This window comes from Ictalurus punctatus, chromosome 27, assembly GCF_001660625.3.
Source record: "Ictalurus punctatus breed USDA103 chromosome 27, Coco_2.0, whole genome shotgun sequence".
NCBI classification, from domain to species: Eukaryota; Metazoa; Chordata; class Actinopteri; order Siluriformes; family Ictaluridae; genus Ictalurus; species Ictalurus punctatus.
In genome coordinates this window covers 5,202,501-5,230,000 of record NC_030442.2, presented here as the reverse complement: position 1 = coordinate 5,230,000, position 27,500 = coordinate 5,202,501, and the positions used below count along the sequence as shown (strand labels likewise).

The 27,500-nt window shown below is 45.1% G+C and overlaps 1 protein-coding gene across 7 annotated transcripts in view; it reads right to left on the bottom strand.

Moving 5' to 3' along the window:
* The window catches only part of cacna1ab (calcium channel, voltage-dependent, P/Q type, alpha 1A subunit, b), a 52,107-nt gene that overhangs the window by 16,275 nt on the left and 8,332 nt on the right, over nucleotides 1–27,500 (bottom strand). For 6 of the 7 annotated variants that reach the window (XM_053676681.1, XM_047151568.2, XM_053676684.1 and 3 more), the window contains exons 5-36: nucleotides 27,361–27,500; nucleotides 27,158–27,261; nucleotides 26,786–26,901; nucleotides 25,289–25,327; nucleotides 25,075–25,161; nucleotides 24,713–24,889; nucleotides 24,488–24,600; nucleotides 24,086–24,198; nucleotides 23,670–23,801; nucleotides 23,008–23,080; nucleotides 22,785–22,902; nucleotides 22,605–22,672; nucleotides 22,419–22,525; nucleotides 21,831–21,963; nucleotides 19,318–19,604; nucleotides 18,947–19,206; nucleotides 18,680–18,815; nucleotides 18,364–18,493; nucleotides 17,472–17,531; nucleotides 17,255–17,361; nucleotides 15,030–15,129; nucleotides 10,115–10,275; nucleotides 9,708–9,848; nucleotides 8,830–9,031; nucleotides 7,650–7,814; nucleotides 7,379–7,489; nucleotides 7,053–7,136; nucleotides 5,583–5,699; nucleotides 3,476–3,541; nucleotides 2,821–2,918; nucleotides 1,530–1,680; nucleotides 728–855 (exon numbers count right to left, since the gene is read on the bottom strand). The exon at nucleotides 27,361–27,500 is cut by the window's right edge and continues 48 nt beyond it. In XM_053676681.1, coding sequence (XP_053532656.1) covers nucleotides 728–855; nucleotides 1,530–1,680; nucleotides 2,821–2,918; nucleotides 3,476–3,541; nucleotides 5,583–5,699; nucleotides 7,053–7,136; nucleotides 7,379–7,489; nucleotides 7,650–7,814; nucleotides 8,830–9,031; nucleotides 9,708–9,848; nucleotides 10,115–10,275; nucleotides 15,030–15,129; nucleotides 17,255–17,361; nucleotides 17,472–17,531; nucleotides 18,364–18,493; nucleotides 18,680–18,815; nucleotides 18,947–19,206; nucleotides 19,318–19,604; nucleotides 21,831–21,963; nucleotides 22,419–22,525; nucleotides 22,605–22,672; nucleotides 22,785–22,902; nucleotides 23,008–23,080; nucleotides 23,670–23,801; nucleotides 24,086–24,198; nucleotides 24,488–24,600; nucleotides 24,713–24,889; nucleotides 25,075–25,161; nucleotides 25,289–25,327; nucleotides 26,786–26,901; nucleotides 27,158–27,261; nucleotides 27,361–27,500 — 4,024 coding nt within the window. The remainder of the gene's footprint in view (nucleotides 1–727; nucleotides 856–1,529; nucleotides 1,681–2,820; nucleotides 2,919–3,475; nucleotides 3,542–5,582; nucleotides 5,700–7,052; nucleotides 7,137–7,378; nucleotides 7,490–7,649; nucleotides 7,815–8,829; nucleotides 9,032–9,707; nucleotides 9,849–10,114; nucleotides 10,276–15,029; nucleotides 15,130–17,254; nucleotides 17,362–17,471; nucleotides 17,532–18,363; nucleotides 18,494–18,679; nucleotides 18,816–18,946; nucleotides 19,207–19,317; nucleotides 19,605–21,830; nucleotides 21,964–22,418; nucleotides 22,526–22,604; nucleotides 22,673–22,784; nucleotides 22,903–23,007; nucleotides 23,081–23,669; nucleotides 23,802–24,085; nucleotides 24,199–24,487; nucleotides 24,601–24,712; nucleotides 24,890–25,074; nucleotides 25,162–25,288; nucleotides 25,328–26,785; nucleotides 26,902–27,157; nucleotides 27,262–27,360) is intronic. The other variant, XM_053676683.1, reaches the window with a different exon arrangement.

Genomic DNA, 27,500 nt, shown 5'->3' with positions numbered 1-27,500 from the left:
ATGACCACCACACACACACACACACACACACACACACACACACACACACACACACACACACACACACTCTAAGAGCATCAACCGGTTGTTTAACATTGAAAAACAGACACTGTCCTTCAGAGATGCTGGAGAGAGAGAGAGATGACGGTCATTTCAGCAATGACTTCAGTTCACCTGCATACAGCATCACATGGAGCAATTTAACGTGCCAAAATACAGGAAGTGTATTTTGCATGGGTGTGTATGCAGTGTGTAATGCAGTGAGTATGCAGTAGGAGGAGGGCAAAACTGAAGCCATGCAGACCTGAAACTCCACCAGGGAACATCATATTCTTATTATTATGATAAATTCTGACATCACCATGTACTCAGTGTCCTTCACATCCGTCACTCTGACATGTGTACAGTGCCTCTGTGTGCCTCCGTTCCTCCATCTGAAGTTTCAACTTTTCTACTCTCATACTTTTTCTCTCTGCCTATCTGCTCTTTATTACTCTCATCACAGCTGTTAAATCCAGCTGTGTTCATTCTTTCACTACAGTTTGTAGTGTTTGTAGTATGGGTGTATAGTGTATCACAAAACATAGGGGTGTGTGTGCATCCTGTTCACAAATCAGCTTCACTGGCATGAAAATCCTGAGGAAATCCAATAAAAGGTATAGAGTTTTGTTTGTTTTTTACTCTGAGGTGCTGGATGTGTAAAAGTGTTGGAGTGTGTTGGTCTCACCATGCTGCTGGGTCATATTCCGCCCAGATTCTGACGTATTCATCCAGATGATGAGGGCCAAGAATTGATGAGTCACGAGTCAAATACTCAAAATTATCCATGATTACCGCGACAAACAGATTCAGCATCTATAACATATCCAACACACACATTAATACCACACACACACACACACACACACACACACACACACATAAACAACACAAACAAGCGAGCATGAGGGCCAAGTCTAAATTACATATAAAGAGGCAAAGTGAGTGCACTTAATGAGCTACAGAATACTGAGGAGCGTTTAAACAGAAGGACAAACATAGGTGGAGTTCCTGGACTGGTGCGAGACCTTTACTCCCTGATCCAAGAGAGAAAAGTAGTTTAGAAATACTGAAGCAGGGGTCTCGTGGAGCACAGTATGCCACTGAGTCAATGCCTTTAAATGCTACTGGAATCAGGAGGCTCTGACACATGAGGTCTGGCATAGAGAGCTGGGAAAGATTGGTGTGTAACTTCTAACCAGGTAATCTCCTACCTGCATTTAATAGAAGCTCAACTCATCCTGATTCCAAGCTATGAAGCTAGCCTTGGAGAATGTTCCTCACTGGGTGGAGAGAGTAACCATTTAAAGCTGTAAAATATCACTTACAGGAGCCAAAGCAGACCCAGAAGGCTATATCTGCTCTCTTTACCCGTTTCTATTTCATCCTCAACTTTTAACCAGGCTCCAAGGATGTGCCCACTGTCTGAGAGGAATAAATGAATGAACAGAAAGATAGAGAGGTGGTTACAAAAAAAAAAAAACAATCACCAGGAATGAACAGAGGAAGATGAAGGAGACGAAGTACGCGTAGGCGACATTGCTTCCACACTCGTCCGTCTGGTTTCCGGAAGCAGGGTCACATGGCATCCCACCCAAACATGACAACATAATCTCATGCCACGCCTCGCCTGTAGCACTCCTAAAACACACACACACACACACACACACACACACACACACACACACACACACACACACAGACTCACAGTCTGTGGGAATTTCATTTAATCATCTTTTCACTTTCCTTACCTTTTTCATGGTAAAGGTCATGGCAACAGGTGGAGAAGGTCAACCCAGATCTTTTCTGTCCCTGGTAACAGGTTCCAGCCCCTCCTATAGGATCCCCAGATGTTCCTAAGCTGACTGTGTGATAGAATCTCCCCAGTGGGTCTGCCCTGGTGTCTCCATCTAGTGGGATATGTCTAATGCACCACTAGCGGGAGTCTTTGTAAAAAACACCTCAAATGACTCTTTTCAATTTGGAGTCGACTCTGTAGCTGTCATGGATTGTCTAGCTCCTCACCCATCACTCATGAACAACATCTCACTCAGTATCCATCCCCCTCTCATTTCTTGCAGCATAGCACATAGTCTCAGAACTGAACTTAATTGCTTCCCATACTACTAGTGTCCACCAATGCATCCTAGTCGTACCAACCTGAGAGGCAATGACAACCATTCAGACACAGCTTCCTGCAGCTGCCTAGAGTATTAAGGACTTGATATACAGCCCATTCAGGATCAATGTCCTCTCTTCTGGTCCACAAAGCTGAGCTAAAATCATCTCTTTCTAAAGCTACTGCCACATGCTCCCAAGCAACCCAGAAGACACTCCTGGGTGTCCTTTGGGATGAATCCAACTCATCACCAAGTGGTGACAGCTCTATTCCTCTCTTCACCCAAATGTCCAAAACATAAGCCCTCAAGTCTGACGATACAATCATAAAATCAATCATTGACCTTTGGCCTTTGTTTGTTATTGACAATCCATGGCTTGCACAGAAATAACATTCCAACAAATATATGTATGGGGTTGTGTAGGAGCGCACTTCGTCTGACCCCTCCTGTCAGAACTGTTCACCAAGGGAGACCCTACTGAGGGCCTTAAGCTCTCTGAGACAAAGCCCTTAGGATCACCCAAGTAAACAAATCCATAAATGCAGAGAAAAATAGAGATCAATAGATGCTGTGAAAGAGAGATGAACTAAACAAACAGAGGGATGGAGAGAAAAAAAACTAGACCAAGATAAAGATAATAGGAAGAGAGGGATGAGTGTACCTGAACAACAGCATTAGCGCCATGAAGAAAGTTCTGAAGTTGTTGTGTTCATTTATGGCACTTTCTCCTTCTTCATCTAATGCTAAATTACCAAAGAGCTACACCCACACAAAACACACACACACACACACACACACACACACACACACACACACACACACACACACAGAGAGAAAATTCATACATGCACTGTTTATAACACTGATAATATTAAACTGTGTTTTGTGTGTGTGTGTCAGAGAGAGAGAGAGAGAGAGAGAAAGAGAGAGAGAGAGAGACAGAGCAAGAGAGAGAGAGAGAGACCGAGAGAGAGAGAGAGAGAGACAGAGCGAGAGAGAGAGAGAGAGACAGAGCGAGAGAGAGAGAGAGACAGAGCGAGAGAGAGACAGAGCGAAAGAGAGAGACAGAGCGAAGGAGAGACAGAGCGAAAGAGAGAGACAGAGCGAAGGAGAGAGACAGAGCGAAGGAGAGAGAGACAGAGCGAAGGAGAGAGAGACAGAGCGAAGGAGAGAGAGACAGAGCGAAGGAGAGAGAGACAGAGCGAAGGAGAGAGAGACAGAGTGAAGGAGAGAGAGACAGAGCGAAGGAGAGAGAGACAGAGTGAAAGAGAGAGAAAGATAGAGCGAGACAGAGCGAAAGAGAGAGAATGTCTCACCTGCATGCCAATGATGGCATAAATGAAGAAGAGGATGGCAATAAGCAGGCAGACATACGGCAGAGCCTGAACACAGAGACAGAGATTATAAACACACACACACACACCACACACACACTGACTACAGTTGGTCTGCTGATTTATTTTTCAGTCAGTATCCATACAAGCTCGTCTTTGTATAAGCTGAACTCAGCTATACTGCTCAGATAGCGTGAACATTGAGGATATTCAGCATCTTCAGCATTGTCTAATCATCACTGACTCGACTGAGCAAATATCATCCATTTCTTTCACCCCACCATTACCGTTCATTCCTTGTCACAGGTACCCCCCCCCCCAGTCTGGTCACCTGCCAATTCCCTCCCAGCAGCCAGGTCTCACCTATCATGCAACAGCTAGCACTATCACTGTACATTGATGTTTGACCCTCAGCTCCTGAATTACCTCCTAAAACATCCTAACGTAATGTCTCATGCATAGTGACATTGATTTTCTTTAACTATGAAGTTTCAGTAAAATTAGCCAAAACCGTCTGTCTAAGGCGTTCCCAGAGTGAAATTAAAGGTGTTCTTGAACCATTTGGAGTACATGCACAGTTTTGGTCTCTTTACTGTAAGTGATGATGCTACTGGTATTGAGTAATAGAAGTTTGAACAGAATAGAAGCAAAAAAAAATCATGCTGATTTTTTTTTTGTATACAGATGCCTACAGCTGGGAATGATGAGCTGGAAAACACAACTGGACCACAGCATGAAACCTTTCCTAGTCCAAGTTCAAATTTGATAACAATACCAAATAAAATTTCTAATTTACACGTTTTTCTAAGGGTATGTCTGTGCGTTTTTTTTTGTTTGTTTTTTTTTTCCACCGAAACCTTTTGGAGACTCCAAAGGGCCCTTGGTAACCATGTAAACATAACATAGGATAAAAAGGCTGCTACACTTGATTTTTTTTTTTTTTATAATTATCATTTCACATATCCAGCAATCTACAAAATGTATATTTATATATATTTTCATAATTGAAGCCTTTGTGCACTTTTACGCTCTCTTGTGCCATTGGTTACAGAGTTTTACGCAGGGACTTTTAAATTGAATTGTTGAAACGCACCCATGAAGCAAGATATCATTCTTTTCAGCAGTTCAGTGTCTACACGATCTACATGTCATCTCCACAGCCGGCATTACTCAGCTCATGCAATTCACGTAGGAATGGGAGAAGTAGTTTCTCTTCAGCACAGACTCTTAACGGATTTTGAAGCCTATAGACAGGACATGGAAGCTCCTATTGGTTCAAATGAGGTGTCATTCGATAGGTCACAACCCAGTGGCCATTTTGAGATCTGCTGATTAGGTGTGTTCAGTTGTGTGCTGAGGAGATAAGGAGAACAACGTCGTCTTCTGAGATCATTTGAAACGACGCAGCAGCAGTTTTTACATAATATTTTCACATAATTGGACCTTGTAACAAGTGCCAGTGTAACAAGACTGTTTTTGTCAGGATGTTGTGGATCAGTGGACTACTATGAGGCTTCAAGTGTGAGTTGCCTCCATTTGTTGTTTCTTTGTTTGTGTATTGGTGGTCTGACAGAGACAATGATTGTAGCTGCTGTTGCAAATGTATCTTTAAACGGTTTATATCAATCAAATCACAAGATTCTTAGCTTTCCAACTGTATATTGCATGAGTACATACATACTATGTACAGCTGTGTAAATGGCAAAATTCTTCTAATAACATTGCAAAAAGTGTGATAACATTCACAGCGAAGATGACATCACCTGTTAAAGGATGTTCTTGTTTAGTATTCTGATACACTTAGTACCAAACTCAATCTGACATAAAAACACACGTCACCCATGTTAGGAAACAATGAGAGCAAAACAAACAGAGTGCTATAGTTGTTTGCACCCCTGGGTGAGGCGACACCCACTAAATGAAAAGGGAGGGAACTTTTTGACCCTGGTCTGAATGGTTAAAGGAGTTGTACAGGCACTCTTTCTCCTGCCACAGTTTGTCCTACACTGAGGCGCTTCACCGCAGATACGTCTGCTACCCTTCTGTCTGTATGTCCTGTATTTGTGTGTGTGTGTGTGTGTATATATACCTTGAAGGACTGGACAAAGGTCCAGAGGAGGATTCGAATTGTCTCTCCCTGTCGCAACAACTTAATGAGACGAGCAGCACGAAACAGACGAAGGAACCTCACATTGATGATGTTATTCTGGAGAGAAAGAGATGTAAAAAAATTCATAGTGAGAAAGAGAGACAGTGAGACAGAGTGAGACAGAAAGAGAGCGTGAGACAGAGAGTGAGTGAGACTGAAAGAGATAGTGAGACAAAGAGAGACAGAAAGAGAGAGTGAGAATGAGAGAGAGAGAGTGAGACAGAAAGAGAGAGACAGACAGAGAAACAGAGTGAGAGAGTGAGACAGAGAGTGAGATAGAGAGAGAGAGAGACAGAGTGAGAGAGTGAGACAGAAAGAGAGATTAATATTAACATCATAACAAATGAAAAGATTAAAACTAAAATGACCAGAATATGAAAAACAGAAACCAAAGGTGTCATCATCCAATCATGTTAAAGCACAGAGGACCAAATGCACTGATCAGTGGGACACACACACACACACACACACACACAGGTTGTGGGACTGTGCTGCTCAACAGCTCAGCGTTCACGTATATAAAGTGTAATATAGAACACAGGGACATGCAGTTACTGAGCAGCACTGTCCTTCTTAGAGACATTTCACTCACACCCCCTTCAGACAGGACAAAAAACTACAGCAGAGACAGACAGAGAAAGGTAGAAAGAGAGACAGACAGTGAGACAGAAAGAGGCAGACAGAGAAAGTCAGAGAGATATAGAGAGGCAGATAGAGAGACAGACAGATAGCCATCATGCAACTTTTTCTAAAGTGCATGGCATTCAGGCAGTGACATGATGACACCTGTGCCTGTGACATCATTTCCTGTCACTCCAGACTCCAGAGGTCATCATACAGGAAGCACATGCTCAGGAACAGGAAGTAGGGGGAGGGTAATGGATGCATTAAGAGAAAATTACAAACCAACCGGATTCTAATGGAGAGATGGGGGAGTGTTTAACAGTGAGAAGAACACCGATTGGTTTGGTATGATCACACGGTGATGACATCATGGAGGGGCGGGGCAGACGGTCACAGTGCATTTATAGTTTGCGTGTTTCAGATTGGATGGTTTTATCGGAGACACGCCCACAGAACGGGAGATTAAAGAAAGCATGTAAAGAGAACAGGAAGAAGAGTCATTACATCACACAGATAACTCATCACTGATTGGCTCTTCCAGTGGACTGAACCAACTACACACACATTCACACACGCTCGCTCGCTCACACACACACACTCACAATCACACACTCAGACACTCTCACTCACACACACTCTCAATCACACACACTCTCAATAACACACACAGTCACACTCACAGACACTTACTCACTCACAATCACACTCACAAACTCACTCACACACACACACATACACACACACACACATATACTCACGCAAACGTACGTACACACGCACACTCACCAACAGCTCAGTCACTAAGATGTCTGTGATGCTGCCTAATATGGACACGAAGTCGAAAATGTTCCATGCATCTCGGAAATAATTCTGCAGGGAGCCGAGAAGAGCAGAGATCAATACCGAAGCCACGCCCACCATTGCCACCATGGTAACAGTCAGACAGGAAATATATTTCAGGATTGCTTTATAAACCTCTCAGGTCTTAAAGTGATACGTTCAGTCTGTCGATCGAGGGAGAGAGAGAGAGAGAGAGAGTGTGTGTGTGCGTGTGTGCGTGTGTGCGTGTGTGTGTGTGTGTGTGTGTGAGAGAGTGAGTGTGAGAGTCTCACCCGAACCCCGAAGGCAATCATTTTCAGGATGCACTCCATGAAGAAGAGGATGGTGAAAACGATGTTCAGGTTTTTCAAAACTTTCTCATACATATCTGAAGCTCCATGATACTGAACACACACACACACACACAGACACGCACACACACACACAAAAGAGAGAGATGTTAATACTAGTTATCGGTTATGCTTAACTGCTTAACGTTAACTTGCTCTTTGCTAAACTAGCTAGTGATAGACTGAGAATGTGTGTGAGTGTGTGTGCGTGTACCTTCATCATGAGGACGATGGTGTTGAGGGCAATCAGGCTCATGATGCTGTACTCAAACGGCGGTGACACCACAAACTGCCACATTCGGTACTGGAAACTCAGCTTGTTCTCTGGCATGTGACGTGTTAGCGGCTTCGCATTAATCGCAAAGTCAATACACGCTCTCTGGAACACGCACACACACACACACACACACACACACACACACACACACACACACACACACACACACACACACACAGTGTGCATGCAATAACAGTATCTATAAACACTCTTTGTCTCTCTGTCACACTCACAGATATATACAGTATCTCACAAAAGTGAGTATTTGCTGAAGACAATCAGACCCCAGGACATGGTTCCAGTAATCCATGTCCTTAGTCTGCTTGTCTTCAGCAAACTGTTTGCGGGCTTTCTTGTGCATCATCTTTAGAAGAGGCTTCCTTCTGGGACGACAGCCATGCAGACCAATTTGTTGCAGTGTGCGGTTTATGGTCTGAGCACTGACAGGCTGACCCCCCACCCCTTCAACCTCTGCAGCAATGCTGGCAGCACTCATACGTCTATTTCCCAAACACAACCTCTGGATATGACGCTGTGCACGTGCACTCAACTTCTTTGGTCGACCACGGCGAGGCCTGTTCTGAGTGGAACCTGTCCTGTTAAACCGCTGTATGGTCTTGGCCACCGTGCTGCAGCTCAGTGTCAGGGTCTTGGCAATCTTCTTATAGCCTAGGCCATCTTTATGTAGAGCAACAATTCTTTTTTTCAGATCCTCAGAGAGTTCTTTGCCATGAGGTGCCATGTTGAACTTCCAGTGACCAGTATGAGGGAGTGTGAGAGTGATGACACCAAATTTAACACACCTGCTCCCCAGTCACACCTGAGACCCTGTAACACTAACAAGTCACATGACACCAGGGAGGGAAAATGGCTAATTGGGAACAATTTGGACATTTTCACTTAGGGGTGTACTCACTTTTGTTGCCAGCGGTTTAGACATTAATGGCTGTGTGTTGAGTTATTTTGAGGGAACAGCAAATTTACACTGTTAAACAAGCTGTACACTCACTACTTTACATTGTAGCAAAGTGTCATTTCTTTATTTCTAATGCACATCACTTATAACCACACACACACACACAGACACACACACACACACACACACACACACACACACCTCATTCTTCTCCAGGCTGTAGTCCTCCATCATCTTGTCCCCTTGCTCCTGAAAGGTGATGATGATGAGAGCGACGAAGATGTTCACAAAAAAGAACGGAAACACAACAAAGTAGACGACGTAGAATATGGACATCTCCATCCTGTAACCTGGACTGGGACCCTGATTCTCAAAGGTGGAGTCCACAGAGTGCTTCAGCACCCTACAGCAGGGAGAAAGAGAGAGACAGAGAGAGAGAGAGAGACGGGGAGAGATGCGGAGAGAGCGAGACGGAGAGAGAGAGACAGACAGACAGACAGGGAGGGAGAGAGAGAAACAGACAGGGAGGGAGGGAGAGAGCGAGACGGGGAGAGAGAGAGAGAGAGAGAGAGATGGGGAGAGACAGGGAGAGAGAGAGAGTGATAGAGAGAGAGAGAGACGGGAGAGACAGGGAGAGTGAGAGAGAGAGAGACGAGGACAGACAGGGAGAGAGAGAGAGATGGGGAGAGACAGGGTAAGAGAGAGAGAGACGGGGAGAGACAGGGTAAGAGAGAGAGAGATGGGGAGAGACAGGGTAAGAGAGAGATGGGGGAGAGAAAGGGAGAGAGAGAGAGAGATGGGGGAGAGACAGGGGGAGAGAGAGAGATGGGGGAGAGACAGGGGGAGAGAGACAGACAGAGTTTATCGTTCCTTCAAATTGTTTTTGTCAGTAACTGAGCCACAGTGAGAACAGAGCATGCTGGGTAATTAATCTATTCCAGGAATTAATACAATGTAATTATGAGCCCTGTGTGTGTGAGAGAGAGAATGAGTGTGTGTGTGTGTGTGTGTGTGAGAGAGAGACAGAGACAGAGACAGAGAGAGTGAGTGTGTGTGTGTGTGTGTGTGTGTGTACTCACTCTGGCCAGCCCTCTCCCGTGGACACAGTGAAGAGTGTGAGCAGGGCCCACAGCACGTTGTCATAGTGAAAGTCGTACTTCTTCCACTCTCGCTTCTGAGCTTTTACCTCACTCTCACGTTCATACACCAGATACTCACCCCTAACACACACACACACACATTTTACAGGAGACAGATTTTATGGATGAGACCACAAGTCTTATCTAAGTGTTAGATGATGAGGACACACAGCCAGGTTCCCCTGCACTCCTGTGCTATCTTCAGTGTGAGAAGTTCTCAAAGTCTCCATAGGTTCTTTTTGTGTGTTGTGAATTGTGTGTGTTGTGAATCGTGTGTGATGTTTGTTTTGTCTTTCAGCCATCATTTGTAAAGTCAGCTGTAGGTGTTTCGAGGTGTCGGATCTTACCGGCAGTCTCGCTCAAATTCTTTGGACTCGTCTGTGCAGCAGAAAAATCTCCCTTTAAACAGCTGCACAGCCACAACAGCAAAGATGAACATGAACAGCATATAGACGATGAGGATGTTCAGAACGTTCTTCAGAGAATTCACCACACAATCAAACACAGCCTGCAGAGAGAGGGAGAGAGAGAGATACAGGGGTATTACAAAGTACTATTACAGCGAGACAAATAGTAAACTAATAGTTAAGTTAACCCGTATCTCAGGTGTGTAAAATTAACCCATATCTCAGGTGTGTATGTTCCCTTTCAAAGGGCACTCAACGTTGCGTTTAGCATAACAGCACGGGAGCGCCCTTGTGCGCGCGACCGATATCTGAAACTTGTGTAAAATCATGCCTCTATTTATAGGCCTGCCATGATCGGGTGACGTGGCAATTAAGCGTATCGCGTGATATAAATATGGCACCTGTGAACCGAGCCTTTTATCTTTAGCAGACTGCATGTTGCATGTGGGTTGTTTGTGTAAAGAAACAAAAGACGTTTCATTTCCTCTCTATCTTTTCTCAAAATCTCAGAACTTTTAAAAAAAAAAAAGAGAAGAAAAAAAAGAATGAGCGAGAGAGAAAAATATGAGTGAGAGAATTCAGGAAGTGTGTTTCGGCTTGCTCCCATTTCATCACGGGGAGTAGTACATACTTTCTGTGTGAAGTGTCTAGGATAGAGCATGCGATGTAATGCATTGCAATGCCTACATCAGGCAGCTCGACTCGTGACTCGCTCTCTTCTCAGAAGCCGGAGCGAGTTGGGTTTCAGAGCCTCGCGGATCTGGGCCGGCTGCTGCCGAGGCAGCTAGCCAGCTCAGGTGCGGGGGATCTTTTATGGATCCGGAAGAGGAGCCGGAGATGAGCGCTGCTCTATCTTTTGCTCTGTCTTCCGGATCCGGCTCTCCGCTGGATTTTGGAGTTCGCGTCGCGACTCCTCCTTCCGCTATGGAAAGCCAAAAAAGGAGAGAAAAAAACACACACACACAAAAAAAAAAAAAAATTGCTCTCTGACTCCGAGGAGCCAGAATGGTGTACTAAAAACTGAGAGCAGCATATGAAGAGCTGCTTGAAGTGATTACTAAGGCTGGATGAGCTTTTTTCTCCCCAGTGAAAGTAAATCCCTCACACTTCAGAAAACTCCCCTGTCTTCCAGCAGTGAAAGACAAAATATCAGGCTTCTGGGGGAAAACCATGCATAAGCTGTATTTATAACCCAACGATGTTTGATTATTCAGCCATTGTGGGGAATGACCGGCATGGCTATTTAGCTATGCTGAAGGTGGAGGAGGCGCTTGCGAGCTACCTCTCTCCATCGACAGCAGGTAATTTACGGGGCCGGTTTTGCCATCCAAGCCACCATGTAAGGCCACCATGGCATTGGTGGGAAAGGCCTATGCAGTAGTGGTCTTGCTTGTGGGTCACTGCAGACAATGACAGTGTTGCAGGCCTACCAACAGACCTGCTGAGTGAGCTCGACATATGGCGGCATTCAGCCAGTTCCTTCCCTGTTGTGTCGAGTTGTGTTCACGAGTGGAGCCTAGGCCAGCACTAGTGCGAGGGAGACACAGAAGGCGAATATGGCAGCCCGCCAAACCCCGCGGACAGCCAGGATAACTGGGCGGCCACAGTTGCGGCCTGCTACTAGGCCTGATCTGAGAATGGTCATAAAGGCCAAGCAGACAAAGAAGACCGGTCCTGAGGGGCCGTGGAGGGACGTATCAGGGGACATGAGGTTTTGGGGCAGGTAGCCCCCAGTGCTACTGCAGGGGCTCCCCTAGCCAAGGCTGTCCCAAGTTTTCAGTGTTCTCTGGTCAGTGAGCTGGCACAGGGCATCGAAAATCTGATGCTATCCCTCCAATAGAATGTGGAATAGTTAATGTCACGAAAAGACCGTCTGGCAGCATGGAAACTACTGCCAAATGTGTCACCATGGGTTCTGTCTACCGTAGAAAAGGGTTACCGGGTCCAGTTTAGAGCTCGACCCCCCCCGGTTCAGAGGTGTGCTCCCCACAGTAGTCAGCATAGACCAGAACCTGACATTAGCACAGGAAGTAAAATCCCTCTTGGACAAAGGGGCCATAGAACATGTACCCCATTCCTTTAGAGAGGGAGGTTTTTACAGCCGTTATTTCCTGGTCCACAAAAAATAGAGGAGTATGCGGCCAATTTTAGATCGGCGTCATCTGGACTGTACTCTTCGGATATACGGGTTCAAGATGCTGACGCCCAAACTTATCGGTCCACAGATTCAGTTTGTGGACTGGTTTGTGATGATAGATCTAAAAGGTGCATATTTCCACATAGAAATATCGCTAGCTTTATCCCCTCGCACCTTCACAAGTTGCATGGATGTCATTCTGGGTCCATTGTGACTCCAGGGCATCCGTGTACTAAACTACCTGGATGACTGGTTATTTCTAGCACGATCCAGGAAACTGGCGGTTCAACATTGAGATATTGTCCTCTTCCAAATGAAGAGTTTGGGGCTCAGGTTGAACCTCAGAAAAGTATGCTTTCTCCAATGCAGCAGACAACTTTTCTAGGAGTTATAAGAATTCTACTACGATGAGGGTGTTTCTATCCCCAACATGCATAGGGTCAATCCTATCAACATTGAGCAAGATAAAGCTGGATCTTGGCATCCCCTCCAGTCTCTATGGGAGACTATTGGAGCTTATGGGCAGCCAACGTCATACCATTGGGCCTATTGCAGGAGACCGTTTCAGTGGTGGCTGAGAAGTTGGGGGTTTCGTCTGAAACCTCTGAGAGTAATCAGTGTCCCATGGTGATGCCTACGTGCTCTTAGAATTTGAGTGTCCCCGGTTACTAGCCTTGGGTCACACTCTAGGGGTGTCTCCTTAGCACAAGGTGGTAATGACAGACACCTCCCTCATGGACTGGAGCGCGGTCTTAGACAGCTGTCCAGCTCACGGTCTCTGGAGTGGCCCTCATCTGGAGCGACATATAAATTGCCTAGAAATGTGGGCCATATTTCTAGCACTGAAATTCCTTCTTCCTCAATTGAGAGGTCCCCATGTGTTTACAAACAACACAGCCGTGGTCTCATATATTGACCACCAGGGAGGATTATGTCCGCGCAACCTGTTAAGGCAGGCGCAACTAATTCTTCTCTGGGCAGAGGGAAAGTTTTGGCAGTGAGTGCAATGTACATTCTGGGCAACTGGAATGTGGGGGCAGACATCCTGTTGAGGCAGAGGCTGTGGCCCAGGGATTGGTGGCTCCATTCACAAGGCGGAGGTTTGGCCAAGCGGGACTGCATGTGTTCGCCTCCGAGGAGAGAACACACTGCAGTTTGCCCTCACTCCTCCCGTACAATTAGGGCTGGACGCCATGGTGTACGTGTGGCCTAGGTCACATCTGTACGCTTTCCCTAATCGCTCTGCTCCCACAAGTTCTAGCGAGAGTTCACCAAGACAGTCTATGTCTGCTGCTAGTAGCACCTTACTGACCAGCTCAAATATGGCTCTCAGAGATAATATCCCTGCTAGATGGCACTCCTTTGGAGATTCCCATCTGCAGGGATCCACTGTAGACCCAGTGAACTGCGCAATAGCTACAGTAACACAGTTCTTACAAGGACGTTTCTCAGCGGGGTGGGCTCCTTCTACAATCAAGGTTTACGTGGCCACCATTTCGGCCAGCCACGCCCCTGTTGATGGAGCCTCTGTGGGGCAACATCCTCCAACTTCAAGGTTCATGCATGGCGTCAGGTGGCTGAGGCCCATCTGCAGGCCACGCATACCTTCCTGGGACCTTTCTGTGGTCCCTGAAGGTCTGTCAGGGGCCCCATTTGAGCCCTTAGAGTCAGCCTCTGAGAAGCTTCTAAAGGCATCTCTTCTGCTGGCCCTGACATCTCTCAAGGGAGTAAGAGATCTACAAGTTCTCTCTTTTGACCCTTCCTCCCTTGACTTTGCCCCTGGATTAGCCAAGGCCTTCTGTATCCTAGGCCAGATTATATTCCTAAAGTGCCTACATCAGCTGCCCACCCTGTGGTGTTGCAGACTTTCTGCCCTCCTCTGTTCCTCACACCGGAACAAGAGAGGATGCACCTGCTGTGTCCAGTAAGGGCTCTCTATACTCACATCCACTGCTCTGGCCAGTGGTATAAGTCAGAGCAGCTGCTGGTCTGCTTTCGTGGCGACAGTAGAGGTGATGCTGTGTAAAAACAGCACATCTCTAATTGGATAGTGGAAGCAATCTCTATTGCTTATGAGGCATGCGGTCTCGCTACACCTCTGGACATAAGAGCTCATTCCACTAGGGCGGTCGCCTCCTCGAAGGCTTTGTCCAAAGAGGTATCCTTACAGGATGTGTGTGCTGCTGCAGGGTGGTCTACGCCACACACATTCATTTGTCATTACAGCCTGGATATTCATTCCACCCCGGGCTTGAGTGTCTTGCAGTGACCCTCGGGCTTGGGTCTTTTTGAACAGGCCATACCCTCGGTATAACGGAGTGGGTATTCTCGTTCCCATACTGTCATGCTAAACGCAACGTGGAGTTCCCTTTGAAAGGGAACATCTGGGTTACGCATATAACCCTGTACCCTGAGAAGGGAACGAGACGTTGCGTAGCTTTGTCATACCAGGGCAGGCCCGAGAATTGCGTCTTCGCTTCAGATAATAAAGGCTGATGGTGCGGTAAACAGGTGCGACGCACTTAATTGCCACGTCACCTGATCATGGCAGCCCTATAAATAGAGGCATGATTTTACACAAGCTTCAGATACTGGTCGCACGTGCAAGGGTGCTCCCATACTATTATGCTAAATGCAACGTCTCGTTCCCTTCTCATGGAACAGGGTTACATGCGTAACCCAGACGTATTTGCTGTAATGTAGGTATAAAAGTTTTACCTTCAGTTTAGGGAGTCGTTTGATGGTCTTGAGAGGTCGCAGGACTCGTAACACTCTCAGAGATTTAATGATGCTGATGTCTTTGCCTTTACTGCTTCCCCTACAGGATGGAGGATGCATCACACATGCACACACGCGCACACACACACACACACACACACACACACACACACACACACATACTCTCTCTGTAGTAAATACAGACACACTCACTGACTCTGCTCTATCACTGTGCATGATTATCATCATCATGTTTCACATCTTATGTACAGTTTTAAGAAAATATTAATAGAAATAATAAAATGAATGAAAGTCATTCATTGGCTGATGTGTGCATTCCGTTAGCATAGTGCCGTTAGTTCATCATGAACAGGCATTTCCTGCTGCAATGCCCAGCCAACCCTCATCTCATTTCTCTTTCTTTTAGTCACTGTGCGAGTGTTGGGGATGAGGGGTCTGTGTTAATGATGTCTGTGGGGTGGGGTGGGGTGGGGTGGGGGGAGTGTTCAGGTAAAACTGTATTTTGTTCCCAGAAGAACTCGGAACAGCTCAAACCAGGAGACAAAGAGGAGCGAGACATTCCTGTATGACAAAACACAAGTCACGAGTTTGTCGCTTCAGCAGCTGTGGATTCCTGCAGGAAAATGGAATATACTGCAATACATCACCAGTCTGTTACTATATCCACCACACCGAGTTCCCATTTCATCACTCTGTAGGTGTAGAATTACTCACTGTACTCCATCTGTTACTGTGCACAAAGTATTGGTGCCCCACTGTCCTGTCTATCAGCGGAAAAAGTGGCCACGGAGCAGATCAGATTGGACTGTATTTAAATACAGAATTGACATGGTGTTGTGTTTTGGGGGTGCAGGTGTGTGTGCGTGTGTTTGGGGGGGGTGTCTAATTCCTATGAGGAAAATGTTTTTTTTTTTACAAAAACTGCAGCTTTTATTTAAAAAAAAAAAAAAACTAAAAACTAAAAGTGCACATAGATTTCCTTTTGCTTACTGAGGTTAGGGGTTAGGGGTGGATTTATGTGTAGCATAGCGTTAATTAGCTGCATTAATAATTATGTCAGTGGAAAGTAATATAAACTATATTCCTGAAGCCTCACTGTAGCCCATTTCTGATTTGCTGCTGAAGATTTTTGGTTGGTGAGTTTTTCTAAAAATCTGCAGTGAAACATCCTAAACATCACTGCTGTATCTCACACACACACACACACAGTCAGTGTTAATTGTACTCAATAAACAGTTCGTTTTCAGTATATTACATTTTCACTTGAGAATGGTTTGATCGAGGGAGATAATAAAGCTGATGCAGTGATAACAGTGGCTGTGTTGTGCATCAGCTTTTCTTACATTCAGTAAAACATGCTACAGAAGAGAATATTTAAATAAAACCTGTACAGAACAATTCCACACGAACATTTAAATCAAAAATGTGATCCTGTGAGAGAGAAACTTAGTCAAGCAGCCATGATGGCAGTGTGGAGCTCGGGCAACGGGCCGAGTGATCAATACTCCATCACTTCCTCCATCCTGACTCAGCTCTAATGGTGTGTGTGTGTGTGTGTGTGTGTGTGTGTGTGTGTGTGTGTGTGTGTGTGTGTGAGAGAGAGAGAGAGAGAGAGAGTGCATGTACACAGTTCAGTAATGTGTTCGTTGTGTCTGGGGAAAAAAATTAATGTCTCACAGGTGAAGGAAGGGGAGAAGGGCAGAGACTATGAAGAAGGAATGATGGAGAGAGGAGAAGAGAAAGAAAGAGAAAGCAGCCAAATCACATGAGCCGAATGGTTGCCGTGCAACAGTAAGAAGAATAACTTTACCCAGACAGGCTCCTGTTCAGGTACCAGAGCAGAGACAGGGGAGAGGATCAGATACACACACACACACACACACACACACACACACACACACACACACACACACAAATATACACACAAAAAAAAGAGAAAGACAAAAAGAGACAGAAACAAGAGGACAAAAACGGAGGAGATTCACTGAGGAAAAACATCAATATGAGAGACTCAGATTAGTCTCTCTCTCTCTCTCACACACACACACAGTATTCCTATATATATATATATATATATATATATATATATATATATATATATATATATATATAGACTTGACTGATTAATTTTGCACATTTCATACAAAGAGCACAGCTTTCAAGATCAAAAAGGGGTAAAGGGGCAGATGGTTGTGTATACTTACGAGAAGGCGAATGCCACCAGAGCACCACTAACCACTATAAAGTCCAGAAAATTCCAGAGATCACGAAAATAAGCTCCTTCATGAAGAACCATACCCAGCACCACCATCTACACATACACACACACACACACACACACATTATAAACACACTCTCCATTCAAGTCATAGAGGAGAAAATACACCCACAAACACATGCACACACACACACACATTGTACCTTAATCAGCATCTCAAAAGTGAAGACGCCAGTGAAGATGTAATCAAAGTAACGAAGGACCTGTAAAAGAACACACATATTCATCACACACACTTCTATATCTTTACACTATTGGTATATAGGGTGGCTGTGGCTCAGGTGGTAGAGCGGGTTATCCACTAATCGTAGGGCTTGCGGTTCGATTCCTGGCCCGCATGACTCCACATGCCGATCTGTCCTTGTGCAAGACACTGAACCCCAAGTTGCTCCTGATGGCAAGTTAGTGCCTTGCATGGCAGCTCTGCTACCATTGGTGTGGGTGAATGAGACACAGTGTAAAGCGCTTTGGATAAAAGCACTATATAAGTGCGCCATTTACCATTTTATATATATACACAACCCCAATTCCAAAAAGGTTGGGATGCTGTGTAAAATTAAAGACAGAACAGAATGGACAGCATGCACATCTGGAAAGGCACCATCAATACTGAAAGGTACACACAGGTTTTAGAGCAACATCTGCTTCCATCCAGATTCCATCCCATCTTTACTTCTGAAAGACTCTGCCTCTCTGAGAGACTCCGCCCTTTTTATACCCAATCACGTTACTGACCAATTCCCAATTAACCTCCAGCGGTTTAGTAATACTTACTATTCAAGCCCCTGTTCCAACTTTTTTGAGACGTGTTGAGGCCATCAAATTCAAAATTACTTTCTTTTTTTCCTTAAAATGGTTTAAACATTTCCTCAGTTTCAACAATTGATATGTTTTCTATCTTCTACTGTGAATAACATATGGGTTTATGAGAACTGCAAATCATTGCCTTCTGTTTTTATTTACATTTTACACAGCGTTCCAACTTTTTTGGAATTGTGTGTGTGTGTGTGTGTGTATGTGTGTGTGTGCTCTCACGTTGTTCTGAGGTGATTCGGGCCAGACGGGATCCTCTGCTGCGAGAGCAATGCTGCTCATAGCGATTACAGACAGAATACACATCTCAAAGTAACGCAAAGTCATAATGTAGTGACAGCATTTACGGAACCTGGAATCACACACACACACACACACACACACACACAATATATATTTTATATATATATATATATATATATATATATATATATTACTGACAGTAATAACTCTTTAAAAAAAATCAAAGGACATGTATTTGTACACTCACACACACTCACTCACTCACACACACTCACACACACTCACACACACTCACGGGTTAGTGGGAGACATGATGAAGCAGGAGCTAAATGGAGGAATAGGTTTGGGACCATCTTCATCACCTCCACCATCATCATCCTCCTCTTTCTTCTCGCCATCTTTAGTTGCTTCAGTGTTTGCGTTCTTATTCACTGTATACACAAACACACACACACGCACACACACACACACACACACACACACACAGGGATAAGTTAATCTGTCTATTACACAGACACACACACACACACACACACACACACACACACACACACACACACACCCTGGAGCTGGCCTGTGAGTGACGGGTACAGCGGCTGCATGTCAATGGCTATAAACTCTTTACTGGGGCTCTTCATTGGGTCAGTGAGGATGAGGATGCTGTCTGGTAAGCTCCGCCCCCTCAAATTCAGCACATTATTGGTCAGCTCAGGGTCATGGCAGGGGTCATATGGGTTGTATGGATGATGGAGCCGGTGTTCTGGGTCATGAAGGATCAGCATGCTGTTGTTCCTCACGTTATCCTGGTTCTCACTGTACTGACTGAGAGAGAGAGAGAGAGAGAGAGAGAGAGATAGAGAAAGAGGTCTAACTCTAGGAGTGATACATGGAAATGTTACATGTACGTTGTTTGTTTGTTCCACACACACTTACTTCTTTGAATGATGACTGCAGCTCCGTTCCATCCTCCCTTCCCTGTCTCCATGGTTACTGTGATGATGTCTCCTATGCTTCCTGTCCTTGTCCTCCTGGGTGTGTGGGCAGTGCCTGTGACGTGAGCGGGGTTGGTAACTGGGTGGAGGGGACATGCAGTGGTCACGCTGTCCTGGTTCTTTTGGTCTGGGTTTGTTGGTGTTGTTGTTGCGGTTCTCCTGAGGGTTCACCACCAGGGGGCGATCTAAGTGTGTCTTCACGTCTGGCCGGTTACAGAAATTTGTCTGCTGGGAGTAGCAAAATCACTTATTATCAACATACTCATGCCATTAGCATGCTAAGCAGTGATGGTGCTGACGCGGCGCAGAGGATGTCATTGACCTCGTGGTGCTGGAGCAGTTTGTCACCCGACTTCTAGAAGGAATGGCAGAGTGGTTAGGAGAGATATGAGGGCAGACGAGCCTCTACCTTCTTCCTCTCTCTGTCTCGCTTGTCCTCATATCTCTCCCCCTCCTTCCCATCCTTTCCCTGTCCCTGTGCCATGGAGACTGCAGTACGGACTACCTATAGTAGTGAAAAACGGTGTGGAATGTGCGCAGACTTAGCTGGGAAGGCGGTGCCGGTGCCATCGGCGTCAGCTCCGTATCAGGAAGACATCGAGAGCAAGCGGAGCTACGATCCTCCACTCGTGGCAGGTATTCCTCTTTGGGATTTACCCTTGGAGCAGTCACGCGACGAGACCCTTAGGCACGCCTTTGACCAAGTGAGAGTAATCGATGCTCAGCCGATTCAGTTCACTGTTGCACTCTCCCACCCCGATTTCTCAATTATTAAGGATAAATTAAATTGCATGACGCAGGCCACTCATACACAGGAAGAAACGACTCAATTGTTGGTTCTGAGGAGCCATCGGGAATTGTTATTCCAGGTGGTTCACCATAATCCCATGGAGATGCACTTACGGCAGGTTAAGACACTGGAACTTCTCATGGCCCATTTTATTGGCCGAGCATTCGCGGCAGTGTATGGACCTCGTTGGGCCATTAGATTGATCTGCATGAGGGCATCGCTTTTTGTGTTACTTCCAGTGGACTACGCAATGCGATATCTGGAAGTGGTGCCTCGCCGCAATATCTTCGCATGGAATACTGCAGAGGCACTCTTCCACATTATCTCCCGAGTCGGGATTCCGAAAGAGATCCTGACTGATCAGGGCACATCGTTTATGGCACGGACACTATGCGAGCTTTACGAATCGCTGGGGATTAAATTGATTCGAATCAGTGTTTATTATGAACAGACGGACGGGCAGGCGGTTTAATCAGGCACTTCAAAACATGATTCATAACTGTGTTCACAATGATGTGTGGAATTGGGATAAGTGGATCGAGCCCCTGTTATTTGCAGTATGAGGGGTCCCGCAAGCCTCTGCCTTCCCCCTTTCTGCCTGAACAAGAGAAAAACCTTCACACCCCACATTCTCCACCTTTCCCACATCCACAATATTCTCCATGTTCTCCAACTTCCTATGTTCCCAGTGGTCCCCACATTCTCTATGTTCCCAATGGTCCCCACATCCTCTATGTTCCCAATGGTTCTCACATCCTCTATGTTCTCCATGTTCCCCACATTCTCTATGTTCTCCATGTTCCCCACATCCTCTATGTTCTCCATGTTCCCCACATCCTCTATGTTCTCCATGTTCCCCACATCCTCTATGTTCTCCATGTTCCCCACATCCTCTATGTTCTCCATGTTCCCCACATCCTCTATGTTCTCCATGTTCCCCACATTCTTTATGTTCTCCATGTTCCCCACATCCTCTATGTTCTCCATGTTCCCCACATCCTCTATGTTCTCCATGTTCCCCACATCCTCTATGTTCTCCATGTTCCCCACATTCTTTATGTTCTCCATGTTCCCCACATTCTCTATGTTCTACATGTTCCCCACATTCTCTATATTCCCCACATTCTTCACACTCCCCACATTCCATATGTTCTCCATTATCCCTAAATTCCCCCCTTCCTTCTCTATTTTCTCTACCTTCATCTCATTTGTTCTCTATATTCACCACATCCTGATGTTACCTACATCCACCACAATATCCACATTCCCCATGTTCAGTGATGTGTACAAGTTTTGATCTTAAAATTTTACATCCTATGACTTTAGCCTCAGCTCCACAATCCTTCCAAAGTCATTTACAACTCAGACAATTTAATAGTTTTTAGAGAGCTCCATCTTCACCACATCTTCCCACAATAATATAAGACATGTTTTAATACTTAAACAGGTGAGAGGTCTTGCTCATTATTGTTTCTGTTCTTTTTGACTGTTTATTTGTGCGCTACAGTTCTGTCATTAGAACTAAGGTGCAAGAACGCCTGCTAGCATGACCAGGCTAAACACTCCAATCTTTATGTGTCTGATTTGTGACTCATTCGATCTTTCCTCCCTGTCCATGTCATTCTTTTCTTCCTCTTCATCATCATCATTATAGTTTCTCTGACCTTCCAGTGGTCTTCAGCATCCAGTTCGTTGTAGAGCACCTCTCTGCTGGTCATCAGGTTCTGGCGCCGAATCTCGCTGGTGCGCTGCTCCCACACCGACTTAGGAGGCTTTGAGTTCTTCTGCTGTTCCTTACTGAGAAACACAGAACCCAACATGTTATCCACCCAACATGTTATAGACTTGACTCCTTATCTTACACTAATCTAACGGTCACCTAAGGAACTCTATTAAAACCAATAAAGACCTTTACAATGGCCAAGGGGACTTAAGCAAGTGAACAGTGAGAAGTGAAGTGAAAAAGGGAAAGAGTTTAGAGCAGAACTGGAAGAAAGGGAGGAAATGGACCACACACACAAAAAAAAACCCCAATAACACACAGCAGGATTAATATGTCTCTACAATCAGCTGAGCGATTATTATGTAAGCTCATTAAGATTTATTTGCATAATTATACATATTCATGAAGGCCTGTATGTCAGAGGTGTCATGCAATTGAGCAAGTCTCTTAACTTACACTTGTGAATTTTCATACAGTGGGATGGTTGTGTGTGTATGCGTGTGTAAGAGAGAGAGAGAGAGAGACTCACGCAGCGATGGAGAGGTTTGCAGCAGAGAGTGGGCTGACCTCAGCGACCTCTTTAGCTTTCTGGAGAGCAATTTTCTGTGTGGTGGCTTCCTCTTCTTCCTGCTCATCCTGATACAAACACACACATATACTCACCTTAAGACAGCAAACCACACACACACACACACACACACACACACACACACACCTTGGTGAGTTCCTGAGCATTAGCCAGATTATCAACAGCAATGGCCAAAAACACATTCAGCAGTGTGTCTGATACCAGTTAAGGTATTACTCCTTCAAAAACACTGTGTGTGTATGTATGTGTGCGTGCATGTGTGTGTGTGTGTGTGGAGGTCATTGTGTGTGACTATGTGAAGGATACAGTTGCCAAAAAGCGTGAGTACGATGAAGAACACAGAGGAGATCATTCCCTTGTGTACGCCTCCCTGAGACTGGATCCCATCATACATCACCACATTCCAGTCCTCACCAGTGAGGATCTAACACACACACACACACACACACACACACACACACACACCATGTCAGATTGCATCATTTTATGAAATTTATAACACACATACGCACACACACGCTTCCCTCACCTGAAACACAGTCATGATGGCTGCAGGAAAGGTGTCAAAGTTTGTAGGGGGAGTTCCCTGGTCAAAGTTAAACCTTAAAAACACACACACACACACACACACACACACACACACAGAACTTCATATGGATTCATTATGTGGGATAACAGTGTGACTAAATCTTGGGAAAATATCTGGTGAAAATCCAGTAAACTGTCTGTCACAGACTGGAGTTCTCATGCTTCCTCCCTCCACTGAGGACATCAGTGATGTTTGTCTCTGGTTCTTCTTCCCTCTTCAAGCTGCATATGCACAAATCATGAACATGATGATCCATTCCACATCTGAATGTTTATAATCTCCCACCTCTGCTTATTTAATCAGTCTAGTCATGAGTCCTCCGGGTCCTGATCCTCAGTTCCTGTCCAGGTTTAAAACCACACCCTGACCACACCCCTGACCCTGATCAGCTGTTGCACTAAAGGCCAATATCAAAAATTCTCTGAGAAATGGATGCAGATCAGCAGAGAAGCTCAGACAGGAATCACACGAAGTCTGTCAGAACTTAAAGAAGGAAATGTTTGAGAGTTTTTACACTCTATTTACCTGTGACTTACTCACTCTGACGGGGTGTGTGTGTGTGTATGTGTGTGTGTGTGTGTGTCTGTGTGTGTGGTACTGACTGTCCCCCAAACAGCTGCATCCCCAGAAGAGCAAACACCACGATGAAGAGGAAGAGGAGGAAAAGAAGGCTGATGATGGACTTCATTGAATTCAACAGAGACACTACCAGATTACGCAGAGACGCCCAGTACCTGAGAGAGCGACAGACAGGCAGAGAGACAGACAAGCAGAGGAGAAGACAGACAGGCAGAGGAGACAGACAGGCAGAGAGACAGACAGGCAGAGAGAGGCAGAAAGTAGTACAGATTTAGTCAGAATGTCCAGCTAAAGAGAGGAACTCTGTAATTTCCTCTACGAGCTGTTAAGTTTTTCACAAAGACCCAGTGAGAGTGAAACATGCTGCGCTAAACACGCTACGCTAAACGCGCTACGCTAAACACACTGCACTGAAGGGAACTGACACTCGAACACTCACTTTGTAACTTTGAAGATCCGGAGTAGTCTCAGAGCTCGCAGTACACTGATCCCAAATGAAGTGCCAGGTTTTATCACTGCCCAGATCACCTCAAATATACTGCCGACGATCACCTAACATGCACACACACGTGCACACACGCACACACATTCATTCAAATTCCATGACAACAGAACATCTCAAAGAACCTCAGTGTGGCATTGGCATTTCAGAAGGATACAGAAGCACACAGAGCGAGAGAGAGACACATGCAGAGAGACAGACAGAGAGAGAGAGAGGGAGAGAGAGAGACACAGAGAGAGAGAGAGAGAGAGAGAGAGAGAGAGAGAGAGACACAGACAGAGAGAGAGACAGAGAGAGAGGTAGGTCAGAATACTCCCTGTAGAATATGAGGACACGTACTGCACAGTCGAAACAGTTGAAGGAGGAGTGGAAGTACGGCCTCGTCCCCAATCCATACATCTTTATCAACATCTCCATCATGAAGAGGCCCAGAAATATAAACTCTGCATAGACTGGGGTCAGAGGTCACCAATCACAATCAGGAGAAACCACAACCTGTAACACTCAATTATCAGAGCTGATCACATCCTGACCAGGCGTACACACACACACACACACACTTACACAGAAAGTCGGACAGCAGTTCGGTCTGGTTGTAGTGGACAACGGCGACGCAGAGTGTGTTCAGACCAACAAGGCTGAGGACGGTCCAATAAAACGCCTGAGTTTTTACCATCTTACGCACAAGGATACGGAAACGCCGCTCTTTCTTGCTAAAACTGGAGCTGTCAGCTTTCAAACCTACACACACACACAAACATTAACACACACTGTAATCAACTGCACACACACTTCTATTATGATAACCTGTGTGCAGCAGAATGTAACTGATACCAGGTGAGAACTGCAGAGGGCGCTGTAGAGCTACACGCTCAGTGCTTTAGATCCCTTTTTTTAAATATCAGTGTAAGGTGTGTGTTTCTCACCCACTGCATCCCCCATGTGATCCTGTCCACCCTCTGGGTTCAGCAGGTCAGTTTTACTCTTTTTTATAGTGGGTCTACGGCGAGAGCCTGAACACACACGAACACACACACACACACACACACACACACACACACACACTCAATGTTATATAAAAGGTTTTACATAAACCGATACAAAAACTTGGTTATTTAATATGCATTATAAAATTCATACGGTCTGCAGTAGTGTCATCTTCAGCCAGAATCACTTCCTCTGCAGAGAGAGACAGAGAGAGACACACACACACACACATAGACAGAGAGAGAAAGAGAGAGAAAGAGAGAGACATAGAGAAAAAGAGAGAGACACAGAGAGAGAGAGAGAGACAGAGAGAGAGAGAGAGAGAGAGAGAGAGAGAGTGAGAGAGAGACATCGAAAGAGAGAGAGAGACATAGAGAAAGAGAGAGACACAGAGAGAGAGAGAGAGAGAGAGAGAGAGAGAGAGAGAGAGACATCGAAAGAGAGAGAGAGACATAGAGAAAGAGAGAGACACAGAGAGAGAGAGTGAGAGAGAGTTACTGTTACCAGCAGCATGTTTTTTATAGCATATATAATGTTCATGTGTGTGTGTATGTATGTGTGTGTGTGTGTGTGTGTGTTAGGGATGTCACGAGAACTGATACTTTGGTATCAAATCGGTACCAACATTCTTAAATGGTGACAGTACTTGTTTTTCTGCAGTAGTGTCGGTACCATTGTTAATGAAGTTACCGAGGTTGCAACTACAGCAGCAAATACGCGTAAGTGTTTTAGTCGGTCCACAAGTGGTGAAGAAGAAGAACGCCTACAAGCACACGGGGAAAAACTACAGAAAATGCTGACAAGTTTGGCTCCGCCCCGACTCGTTGAGAAGCAGAGAAAGGAAAGCTTGTTGAGAGGAAAGGTTGCGTTGGTTTCCGGTGTGCAACCGATGCGATCATTCATTTCAAACAATGCGAGGAAACACCTGGAATTTGCCGAAGCACCTGGAAGACGGTCCTGTATTATGTTTGTTTGCGGCAGCTGGCTTTGTGGCCGTGAGACCAGCTAACGTTACGCTCCGTGGAATGTTAGCGATAGCCAGTTATTCGTTAACGACGCTAACGCATTGCGATGTTATAAACGACCTCCTAATGGACACCGTGCACCGCCATTCAGCCCGGGTCCTGTCAGATAAATGTAGCCTCATGTCACTAATAATTATTCACCTGTTCATGCTTTTAATAACTCTTTCTGTCCTGCCCCCACATCAGTGAATTTACACTAATGCCTGCATTCAGAGTATAAGGGAGGTGTGTGTGTGTGAGTGTGTGTGTGAGTGTGTGTGAGTGTGTGTGCGTGCGTTTAGCACTTGTTATTAGACATTGCCAGATAGCGTTTTATAACTAAAATATCCCTCTCTCTCTTTTTTTTTGCCAGTATCAGCCAGAGGAGGATATCCTCCAGGAGTTTTTCATTTTATTTAAAAAAAAAATTTTAAAAAAATTATTATTTTATAATTATTATATATTACAATATAATAATTATTAAATTGTATTATTTTTTTTAAACCACACCGTGGTATCGACTTTGGTATCAAGTATCGTGTACTTTTGGTGGTATTGGTACCGATTACTAGATTTTTGGTATCGTGACATCCCTAGTGTGTATATGTGTGTGTGTGTATGTGTGTGTGTATATATAAATATATACCTGCTTTGCAGATCCACTCTAGATATCCATTCAGTTCTCTCTCGATCTGCTGCTGTCTCCGCAACTTCAGAAACTCACTGCGGTTCTCGACTCGTTCCCTCTCTTTAGCAAACTCACTGTGGACCCCCCCAACAGACACACACAGACACACACAGACACAGACATGTAAATATTTGTATTGCTGTGGTGACAATTATGATTTTTGTCCTCAGGTTTTGGGGTTTTTGTGTTATTTTGTTACTATATTTTTATGACTGATCTAACTTCACAAATGCACAAATGGTCTATCCAAATTATATCTTTACAATATCTTTACACACATTCTCTTACACACACACACACACACACACACACACACACACACACACTTACCCGGACAGCACACCCAACACCAAGTTCAGCATAAAGAAAGAGCCAATGATAATGAGCGGGACGTAGTACATCCAGTTCCAGGTGCTTCCTAAAGCATCGTTACTCTACAGAAACACACACACATAATTGGTACACAGTAAAAGTTTCGATTTGATAATTGATTAATTTATTGTGTGTGTGTGTGTGTGTGTGTGTGTGGTTACATAATAAAGCATATCTGTCCAGCCCTCCATGGTGATACACTGGAAGACAGTGAGAACGGCGAACAGAATGTTGTCAAACTGCGTGATTCCGTAATTTGGTCCGAGCCACTTGCCATTACACACAGATCCAGGAGGACACA